Source organism: Vigna unguiculata, chromosome 3 (assembly GCF_037176805.1).
Source record: "Vigna unguiculata cultivar grain cowpea cultivar isolate G323 ecotype 2 chromosome 3, ASM3717680v1, whole genome shotgun sequence".
Classification (NCBI taxonomy): Eukaryota; Viridiplantae; Streptophyta; class Magnoliopsida; order Fabales; family Fabaceae; genus Vigna; species Vigna unguiculata.
In genome coordinates this window covers 4,312,904-4,325,211 of record NC_140794.1, presented here as the reverse complement: position 1 = coordinate 4,325,211, position 12,308 = coordinate 4,312,904, and the positions used below count along the sequence as shown (strand labels likewise).

The 12,308-nt window shown below is 29.5% G+C and overlaps 1 protein-coding gene across 1 annotated transcript; it reads right to left on the bottom strand.

Moving 5' to 3' along the window:
* Positions 1 to 5,132: 5,132 nt before the first annotated feature.
* On the bottom strand, positions 5,133 to 9,093 carry LOC114176190 (ethylene-responsive transcription factor ERF114-like; the record flags this gene model as incomplete). Its single annotated transcript, XM_085670569.1, has 2 exons — positions 5,133 to 5,670; positions 8,850 to 9,093. Coding segments are annotated over 2 exons (648 nt in total), but the record flags the coding sequence as incomplete, so codon positions are not given.
* Between the last annotated feature and the right edge of the window lie 3,215 nt (positions 9,094 to 12,308).

Here is a 12,308-nt window from a genome sequence, read left to right as displayed (position 1 = left end):
TGAAATTTTAATCATCATATTGAGTTCTTCTTTTAAACTTTTTAAAATCTTTTTCCTTAATTCTATTTTCTCACTTTTCTAAATATTTTTAATTCGTCATTTTCATTAACTTCTTCAATTATTTATTTTTATAATTTTTTTACTTTTTGTTCTTTTCTTGAATTTTATTTTCTATTTTTTTTAAATTCTTTTTAAAAGTTTTTTAGCATCTTATTGATCCTTTTTTAAATTTTTAATTAAGTTCTTGAAATTTGTTTTGTGAAATTTTAATCATCATATTGAGTTCTTCTCTTAAACTTTTTAAAATCTTTTTCTTTAATTCTATTTTCTCACTTTTCTTAATTTTTTTAACTCATCAATTTCATTAATTTCTTAAACTATTTTTACACTTTTCTTAAACTATTGAACGTGATCAAGAAGCCCATAAAGAAAGAAAAAATCAAAGACAATTATCCAACCAAGGAGAGACTCTTTATATTGATAGGTGACTTCAACAACATCGTATGGACCTATGCACAATAGATAGCTTCCCCATGCTATCTTTAATACGCATGGACAATTTTTTTTTCTTTTTGAATTATATATTAGTATTGTTGGGAAGTGTGAGTCAAAGTTTCACATTGAGTAAAAAAGATAAAGTTTAACACTAGATAAGAGAAAAAACCCATGAACCATTTGTCTTAAGATTTTGGATTAAAATTGATATAAATATTTTATGTGTAAAACTAATATCACATATATAGAATCACAATCTCTCAATAACTATCCATATATAAAATATAAACTCATCAAGTATGTGACAAGTAAAAGTGAAATAGAAGAATACCATCCATAAAAATTAAAAAAAAAAATCAAATTACATATATATTTTGAAATTTTAAAAAAATTAAATAGAGAGACCAAAAAAAAAATCTTTAAGAATGAACAATGACAAGCAATCAAAACTTAAACACTTGGGGCAACCAAGTCAATGTTGACTTTGTTCATGATAAGCGAGCTAAACAAGATTGACTAAATTTTCAGGTCATAATTTTGAAAATCGCATTCCAACCGTGATGATGAGATCGAGTTTATTGATTCAGTCCACAAAATTCACTAGTCTATAACTAAACTGATATTTTAAGAATCAATATAATGCATAAATAAATAATGTTAGATTATTATATTTAGGATGAAATCTGAGTTTGATAATTTCATTTTCAATTTTAAAGTGAAAATTCATTCTTATTTTTATTTTTATATTTAACAAGTATTAAAATCTTGTCACATCCCTATTTTGATTTAAAAACACGTATATTTATATTCAATTATTTTTTTATTATTAAATATTTTTTATAAAAAATAAAAAAATAAAAAAATCACAAAAACATGATCTCATATTCAATGTCAGAAAATACATATTCTTTTTAAATGTCAAATATTAATAAATTATAATTATATAGATATCAAAAAAGTATTAAATAAGAATTAAATTAAGGTAAAAAATGATAGAAAGAGTAATGTTTGGAAACAGAAAGTAAGGAAATAAAATTTAATATAAGTTTGCCAGATTATTCAATAAATTAATGGTGTTTTAATAATTTAAAATAAGAATGTGTATGTTTGTGGAGACAGCTATTGGGACAGAGTGGACACATACGTACTCATGTTACATTTATATGCAATTTAAAAAATTATTTCTTACCAATCAATAAAAAAAATCTTTAAAATTAAAACAATATCCATAATAATGGATTTATTTATCATTCCTAATTACTTTATAAATATGATCAACGTAAAGAGTTATCAAATCGACAAGCATCACTCCCTTAATTCATTTAATATGTTTAAAGAAGAAAAAAAAACGCGTGGCAAGCTATCTTTTTCTCCTTTTCAATTACTTTATAATGATATTAATACGAAGAAAAAGTGTGTACAACAAAACTTAGAATAAGGCAATAAAAATTATATTTTACCAAAAAGGAAAAAAATAAAATAATGGAGGAAGGTGTTGAAAATTGGTATGAATTATGAGTTGTAGTTGTAGATAATACGGCAACAATGCCGCAAAAATTGACAAAAGAAGAAAATGAAGCAAAAGGAAGAAGGCCATAACATGAATCCAAATTTAGTTCAACTTAAATTGACGACAACGTGTTTCAGTAGAGATATCTCACTTCTTATATCGTAACTTCTAAGGTGCAAAATAGAGTCACATTCATTCATCCACTACTTTTTTTCTCCTTTCACCTCACTCTTATCACCAAAATTATATATATTGTTAATTTCTCTTCTAACATTTCTAAATTAACTCAATCTTACTCTTTGCTAGCACCAAAATTATATATAGTATTAAATTTATGTTCTAACATTTCTAAATTAACTTTGGGTGAGAAAATAGGTAAGATTGAAATTAGTTAATGGAGTACAGAAATAAATTAAATATTGAAGAGGAAAAGATCAGGAGAAATACATATAAATAACTAAAAAAACAAGTAACATTAAGAAATTCATTAAATTAACAAATAATTTAAAGAACAAAAGTAATTAATCATTATATTAAGGTTGTATATATTTTTATTCATTAAATTTTAATGCGAAATTGAAATTTGTTCTTATTTGAAATTTATTTTAGATAAATATTTTAAAGTTTATTAATAGTCAAGTATTATATTAGTATTTCAAATAGTAATTTGTGTTGGGCGGGATGGTTCGTAATCTCGTGAAAAAATAAATGTAAGACGAATTGAGTTTATTGATTTTGCTAACATGTTATGCATAACTTGCATTCCAAGCGGCCAATAATGGAATAGGTTGGACTACATAAATTTAAATTGCAAAATAATTATATATTTGTAATATTAAATGGAAAGACAAATGTTTCATGATGCAAGAATGATCATTTGTAACCATTATATATATATATATATATATATATATATATATATATATATATATATATATATATATAAAAGAATAAGAGTTATTAATTAAGGATTCAAATAAATATTTGGACCTAACCAATATGATTATTAATAACTGTTATAATTTCAATAAAAAATCTTAATAGCTAAAAAAAAATGAAGATTCAAATAAGTATAATTCTTATTATTGTTTTAAACAATTATTTTATTAATCATGTTTAAACTACACTTTTTCTTTTTTCCTTTAGACACAATGCATTATGATTATTAATTAAAAATAATAAAAATAAATAATAAATAATTCTTATCCTAAACTCGTCCGTAGGACTAAGTTAAAACGATATACAAGACAATAAGAAAAAATTAACCCATATTTTTTATGCAAGACGGACTCGTCTTATCCACCTTTTACATTCTGAGTAAGATATATACAAAGATGGAGTGACTCGACCCACGTACCATCTCAAATTAGTATATGTAAAAATTTATGCAAATTCATGTTAACATTTTTTTAATATGTATTTTAAACATTTTATTTATGAAACCAAAATAAATTTTATTAAGGATAGGTGTATTTTCTCTAATAGCACATGTCAATTTATATTTAACAATACCTTCATCCTAATAATATTTGGTGTTTTTAAGGTATCAAACTTTTTTTATTTTTTTGTCAATATTGTCGTAATAAATTATTAAGAAGATTTTTAAGTGTTTAAGTTTCTTTTTCCGAAAACAAAGTTTATGTCCTACCTTTGACGTGTATATTAAACAGTTATGCAATGTTTTTTATTTTTTTATCAGCAAAGTAGGGATTTAATGTATTGTGGGCTATATTTATATTTTTATTTAAGACGCGTATCAAAGAAGAACCATATAATTTTAAATGATTACTATTTAATGCGAGTGAGCGAAAAATATTCTTTCCATTTTTATTTTTTTTACACATAAATTATCCAAATTTTTAGACATACTCTATTATATCTATGATAACAGATCAATTTAGTTTCTTCAACCTTATCTATCTTATAAATTGATTTATCTCAATTGACTCGTTCAAACATGTAATCTTGAATATATTAATTTGACCCTGAGGATAGACAACTTTAAAATAATTACTTTTAAAATAAGAGAATAAAAATTATATATTTAATAAAACAGAATACGTTACAAATAAGACTGTGAGCTCAAGCAATATCTACTTTGACCTAATAAACAAATTAGAATCCACAACTTTTTTCTGCTTACATTTATTCCTCCTATGCATAGATCCATGGACATATTTTTAAAAACCAATAATGTTCATAAATTTGTTATAACTTATGACAAAAGCGATTTCAGGATAAAATTTCGAGGAATAATGTATTTTTTCTGTAAAAACAGTGTTCGACTTAATTTAGTATTAATCAAATTACGAACATCCTTTTAGTCCAATAAATGCAATTTCCACGGGAATTAAATTTTTAAAAATAGGAAAAATGTTTAAAGCATCAATAATTTAAAAAAAAAAAACTAAATAGGTCTGAAAACAGAGTTCGTAATTTAGTGTCTGACACAAGGAATATTTGAGACCGTGCACTTGGTCAACTGTTGGTTCAGTGTCTTCTAGATTTTAGTTTGGAAGCCCGGCGCATCATTATTGTAACGCGGTTTTCGCCCTTTCTTTTTCACATTTTCAGGTCAGCGTTTTCGTCCGTGTTCAAACCTCCTTCTTTGTTTTTTTTATTCCTTTTACACACTCGCATATCTCATATTTCCCAACAAAACAAAAATCCTGAACTAACTACATATCAAAAATATTAAACAAATCTTTTACATCGTTCATTTATATATAACTCATACCACTTAAATAGGAGTTTACAAGAATTATTCATCAATAAAATATCGGTTTTATATACATGAATATTAACTTTAAAGAATTTAAATGAATAACATTCAATTTTTTTTTTGTGGGAGATGTTTTTACACAACTTTGTTTATATCTCTACCGTTTATATATATAGCATTGATTCCATAGATTTATTTTTCTTTCAGTCATAAATGGTTGTTACAAGAATATTTCACACTGACTCGACAGGGTTGTTATGAGACGCAGGTAAAAAGCTCGTATTATTCAATCCTCTTCTGCTTCTCAACTTCTCTTACCTTCTTTCGTTCATCCATTTGAAACTCAAGTCTCTAATACTCTATTTGTGTGCTGTTTGTTATCAAAATTTGACGGACAATACACAGTTAATTAATTTATTTCATGCGCATTATTGATATCATATCATGTCATACATTTTAAAAATACACACTTGAATTGTTTGAACTTGCAACATTCTTCTTCGACTAATATTTCCTTGACACGATGCATATTGAAGTTGTCAACGTTTTTGTTGTTTGGTTGGAGGTTCAGAAGAAGAAGGCGCGGAGTTGACCGAAAAGGTTGAAGACGATGGCGAAGAAGAGGAACAAAGAATGGGAGCAGCATTATTAGTTGCAGTGTGAGGAGGAAGCAATTGGAAGGGAGTTGAAGAGGGTTGCAATGACGGTGGACGATTTGTGAGGTAACCTAATTCCCCTGAGAGACGAACTTTTTCTGGAAAATTGAGCTTGGCTTTGGTTCCTTTGAATCTGAGAGCTGCTTCGTCGTAAGCAAGTGCAGCAGCCTCCGCGGTGGGAAAAGTTCCGAGCCAAACTCTGGCTGCTTTCTTCGGGTCGCGAATCTCCGCGGCCCACTTCCCCCACGGTCGCTGTCGCACTCCTCTGTACTGTCTTTTTGCGTTTCCTTCGCACACAGCCACATCACCAGTCATGAATTTCACCAAACACCTTGCGAGCATCTTTCGTTGTGCACACGCAAGTCACATTCACGTATATACTACTTTTAATAACTTAACACTATAATCACTTCCAGGGTCGTAAGTGGTTTTTCATTGACTCCACACTTTTTGTTTTACATACATTAGCTACAATTCTTTCTCAAAGCCTATTTTATAATATCTTAATTTATTTTTATAATGTTTTAATTTATCTCTTACACTTTGTCTTATAAAACTTATATTTTAATGGATATTTTATTTGATAGTTAGCAGAAAGATATATTTTTGGTTTTATATTTAAATTCTTAAATTTTACATTAATTATTTCAAAGTGCTTTAGTGGAATAAAACTATATGACTCTTTCAATAATGACTTTAATTTTTCAAAATAAAAATTACTAGTTTTGGTATCCAAATAATTCAAGACAAAGTTAATAATGTGTGTATAGACATGTCACATTTAACAACTATTATGAGATGGTATATAACATGGCCTTGTCTGGATTCTCTAGAATTATGTTATACGACTTATTAATTTTATGTAGTTCTAAAATTTATAAGAATCGAATTTAACCGAAAAAAAAAATAAAAATTGAAGGACTAAAACTAAATCCTATCATGTAAGAAAGGTATGTAATAAAGTGGTATCTTCTTTATCTGTGGGCAAACAAAGTTGTGTAATTTCAGCTCCACACACAACGTATTATATAAGAGGGCACAAGTTATTTCATTTTTTTTTATCAATATCTTAGGTGCAAGATGTGTGTAAGACATGTGTAGATGAGTTCAAATCTGGACACAACTTCTTCACTTCTGTTATTAATGAAAAATTTAGCTTACAAAAAAAAAAAATTCTTTATCTTTGAGCAAACAAAAAACCTTGTCATTTTTTTGTGAACATTAATTTTCATATATTATTTTCTTTTATACACACTTTTACAAAAATGTTTTTCTCTCTTCCTTTTCTTTATTTGGTGAGTATGCTTTATAAAGAATATGACTATGATTTTAGTAAATTTTGATGTAAAATTGAAATTAGTTTATGTTTCAAATTTTGATATAGTTAGTCTTCAAATGAATAAATATAGTTCTTTTAATCCAATTGCGTTAAGTTTTTTTAACATGTTAAACGACATTTCAAACTATAACATTTGAATTATTTATACCGTTTGACATTTTTAAACTCAAATGTTAGTTTGAAACACTATTTAACACGTAAAAATAGATTTAATGTTGTTGGATTAACAACAGTATATTTATTTATTTTTTAAGTTTGAAAATCAAAATAAATTTAAATTTTATGTCAAAGTTTAAGGACTTCAAATATATTTAACTCTAAAAAATATAAAAACTGCAAAGGAGTACATAAAATGAACATTATATGTTCTAAATTTTAATTATTGTATAACTAATTATTTTACATCATTTTAACCTACAATACGTAATTCAGAAGAGGTAGTTAAACCCTCACTTGAATTTGTTATATTATATCAGTTTATAATTTGCCACTAAGTGTCTTTACTAATTGTTAACACAAGACTTTTGGCAATATTAAGGTTATTTTGTTATCTAAGTAAAAAAAAAATTAAACTATCATTTTATGGTAAAAAAGAAGAAGAAAAGAGAGAAATTTAAATGGTTTTATCTCTCTTTTGTTAACAACATAGGAATGCAAGACATTTTAGGGCGCAAGAGAGTGAGAAAAATGAGTCACACCTGTCCATAAAGTACTCCTTTCTTTTAGTCTTATTAGATCTTTATTTTCCTTACCTTTATTAAATATACAATTGTAGTACAACTTACATTCACATTCTATAATTAAGCTGTATTGAAGCTGGCGTTTTAAAAGTTTTTTTCTTCATTTACGCTAAAAAAAAAAAACTACTTTTATATTTAATTTCAAAACTAAATAACCACATTGATAATAACCACACACATCGACAACTTCAATGTTCTAATTAACTCAGCTTTTCCACACTACGATGTAATCTTTAAACTAGATTCTATTATAAATACACTATAACATCGTACTTATCCACATGTTGTTTAGTATATACACACAAATAACACACAATTCTTTGTATTTGTTCATTGACTACCAAATAATACACACACCACAATAAATCTTCAACTGTCATAACTCATTTACCTATCTCATTTTATACTACTTATACGTCCTGGAATATATTTTTCATAGCTATTAGCATATGTTTAGAATGAAGGAATGAAAGAACAATTTTAGTTTTTATTAAAATCAAGTTTTTTCACTATTTCTTTCTTTTCAACCAATCATACCATTATTTTGGAAAAAGAAAAAGAAAAATATATAAGAAATTATCAATTTTCATCATTATCTAAAACTGTGTATACTAATAACATTATAGTAAATAAAAAACAACTTTAATCATTTCAATATTGTATTTCTTTTACGCTTGCATCATCTGTTGAAAAAAGAGTTTCCTTTACTTCTTTCTTTCTCTTTCTATAGTTCACATCATTAACATTTTATTAAACATGATTATAATTAATAGAGATGGTATTTTGTCAACAGTTATATATACAATTCTTGATGTGGTTACTTTACTTGAAAAAATATATAATAAAGGGTGTATCTATAGTTAAATAATGTAAAAAAAAAAAGCATTAAAACAATAGTAAATTAAGAGTAATGTGAGTATAAAGAAAGGAAGAGTTGTTAAGTATCCTGGATCCTATATAATTAAAAGGTGTAAAGAGGAATCTTTTTATGCAATTTTTCCATGAGTGCATGGGAAACAAGATTGAGAAAAACCATGAACAAAACATTGGTGCAAACAAAACAACATTCATGTATGCAGGAACCTTAACTCGCAGGAGCACACGATGATTTTTAGAGACAAATCAAGAAACCCTAAAGATTGCTATCTTTGGCTACACAAGGTAATAACACAGTATATCTTTTTCTGGTTTCACCAAAGATAGAGAGAGAAGAACACAACAGGGGAACATAATAGTTGTTCCTGCATCAAGTGATGAACCCTATATTCTAATTCCCAATATTCCCTGGTTCTTAATTACTCCTCAAATCAATTACGAAAGCAAGAAAAAGACAGAAAAATGTGTTGTATATATAATATATATGATGATGGCGCAGGGAGGAACATACCTTGGAGTTGTGGTGGATGTGATGGTTCGTCGGAATTACTGTGAACAGCAGTGGAGTGAGAGAGTGTTGTTGGATCTTTTGGCGGTGGATTGCCACCAATAACTTCAACAAGAGCTGATACCACAGCTGAAACGTCTTGCTTAGACCGAGAAAAATAGAACGGAAACGCTTTTTTTTCTTCTTCTTCTTCTTCTTCTTCTTCCTGAAGTGGCCTCTTTCCATGTTTTGGATCCACTTTTGCAACTCAGATATCGATCACGTGAAAGGTACGATGAAGTATTTGGGTGAATGGAAGGTGAAGGCGATGGTGGAAAAGGGTGAAGAAACGGAAGTAGAAGGAGGAGTGAAGAAGAAGCTAGGGTTTTTAAATGAATATGAAATTTTGAGGACTATAAATCAACCCAAGAAAGAGGAACTCAAAAGTCTTCTTCTGCCTCCTTTTCTTTATTTTTTGTTCGTTTACTTTTTGAAACAATTCTTCAATTTCTTAAATTCCTTTTCCTTTCGTGTTTGTCTTTTTCTAAGAGACTAATAATACTTTTATTACTTACTACCAACTTATTATACAATAATCTTGTTACTTTGATTTCATGTACATTGATTTTCGGAGGTATGTATTTGTGGATATATATTATTTGAATTAAATTTAATTTTAGTGGATAATTTTTATATTAATTAACCATGACTACTAATATAAGTGATTCTTAATTCTTTAATATCATTATGAATGTAAGGATGTTATACGTATGTTTCATTCATCATGTACTTATTTTATTTTATATTATTAAAATATTTTTTTGTTTATTAGATGATTTACAAAAGCTTTGCCGTTATTTTTATATTTGGTCTTCTTTTATATAATATAATATATATATATATATATATATATATATATATATATATATATATAATTCTTCATTTTCTTTCTCACTTGTTTGAGGCTTTCAACGTCAATCAAGTTTCAACATTTTTGTGTAATTTTTTTAGACTTGCATGTGAATTTAAAAAATTAGTTGGACTATTTATAGAGCATATAGTCTAGGTTCCTTTTTAATATTTTTTATTTTTGTTTAATTTTTGTATGTAAAAATGTTTAACTATCGATTTCAAATATTCACGTTATAATATCATTTAGTATTTCATTTTAAAATTTATGTAATTATAATTTTTTCTTTGAAATTTGACATTTAATAATTTTAAGGTTATATTACATCATAGAGTGTCCAATAAAAAATACATTATTATAAGACAAATAAAATATTTATTTATAGATATACATTTATTAAGGGTGTTTATAGTGTGATTTGATATCATATATATCGATCAACTTTATCATTTCTACCTAGTGTTGAATTTAGACTCACTTTAAATTCTAAATATCTCTCGATCCTTCCCATAAAAATTTGAATAATGGTATTAAATTCGATGATTTGTTCTATGACTGTAAGGCCCACTAAATTCCTTTTTCCTTTTCTGCCCTAAATTAAAAGGGTTGCCCTAATGTAATGGGCCTAAGGGTTGGCCCAATGGGGATTCAGACCCTAATCTGCCCTAATTCCATTCTTTCATTCACTTTTCAGAAAACACATTCCTCCTTGTCTCCTTTGAGCAGCCGCAACTCTCTGCTAGGGTTAGTCGTCAACCTTCTTCAAGCTAACTCAAGTCAGGTTTTCGCTCCACGTAAGTCACTCCTAAGCTCATGATTCCCCTTTTCTAGGCCTATTTCCGTTTTTACCGTTAGGGTTTGGTAGTAACTCGTTCCTTTTTCTGTTTTACCATTTGTTTCAACGCTTTGGCCATCCTTAGGACAATCGTGCTCACTGTGTGCGTGTCGGAGTGTTCCGCTAGCTTATTTTCCAGGTACGGGAGGCTAGGGTTCGCCCTTTCTTTTGTGTTGTGCTAATTGTGCTACTGTTTCATCATTTTAATATGCTTGGTGTGTTGATGCGAACCTATGTATGGTAGTATTGAGCCATTTGTGACCTGTTGAGTGTTTGTGCACGAGAGAACAGTGATGAGCATTGGTTTTCTCCCCCAAGCGAGCATGTCTCGCCTAGGCGAGATCAACAGGGGCTCACCCAAGCTGCTTCACACGAGCGGTCACTTAAGTGACCCACGTTGCTCCTGAGCGAGCGAGCATCTCGCCCAAGCGAGAGGGGTCTCGCCTAAGCAAGATCCCGCGTGAGGCTATTGTTCCCCTCTTCGAGCCCTCACCTAGGCGAAGGGGGCTCGCCTGAGCGAGACCCTTTAGCCTGAGCGAGGAGCTGGGCGAGGCAGTGTGATGTGTGATTGTTTCCTCGAATCTTGAATGGTTAATGCTTGCTTGGATTTGAGTATTGTGTTAAATGCATGAGACAAATAAAGATGCATGAGTAATGTGATTCATGAATTGTGAATAATGGGTTTGGCATGAACTTAGCATGTGATCTTAATGAGGAGGTTGATATTAAAGTGGCATGGTAACGAGATGAGTTGGAATGGTATATTCATGGATGGAGTATGAGGAATTGGTATGGATTGATCTGGAACGTGAAGGGGATTGGTTATAAAGATTGATATAGTGTGTGTGTGTGTGTGTGTGTGTGTGTGTGTATATATATATATATATGCATGATAGTTCTTTCTTGATTGAATGAACATGATTGGTCGATGGTCAGTGCATAAATCCTTGAGATCTCTAGGTGGGATCTCGGGGTCGTGCTTCAATGGTCGGGACGTAATTCCATGGCCCCTCTTAGTGGGTGTCCATGGTGGTGCCCCATCTATATGGTCTGGTAAGGATTCAAGGTAAGGTTGCATCCTGACACTCTAAGGAGTCAGTTAGTCTCACTTAGAGCGGACTAACTCTTGTGGTGAGAGTAGCAGGAGGCCTGAAACTCATTAAGGGTTAACCTTATGCGTGAGGGATTGATTCCTCGTAACACTTGTAACACATAGCTCAAGGGTGAGCAGCTCGGGGGTGAGCAGAGGTATCCACCACAAGTGCAAGCATCCGCCGAATCCGACCAAATTATATGTATCCGGATGAGTCGAGTCAGGGTCTAGTGTATTGCTTGAGAAAGTCATAACATGTTGGATGATTTATAAATATTGCTTGAATTGGGTGATAGTATGTGACTGCATGACAAATTGATTTCTACTCTAGCTTACCCTACTATTTGTTGTTGTATGTTCTGTGGTGTGGTCTTTTCTTTTGCAATGATCATCAACTTGTTGATGGGAGCAGAGGTGAGAACTCCCCGAAATAATCAGGGTGATGGAGGTTCCATTGCATAGTCCGCTTGGATTGGATCCGTATCTTGATGGGTTTTCTTTTCGGGCTATGGCCCATGTATTAGTTTACTGTTCTAATTTTCCTTTGGGGTTTTCGGTTGAATGTTGTAACTGGTTACTTTTGGCATCATGGTGTACCTAGGACTGTAGGGGTTGTGTTTAAGACTTCAGGACTGCGCTGTTATA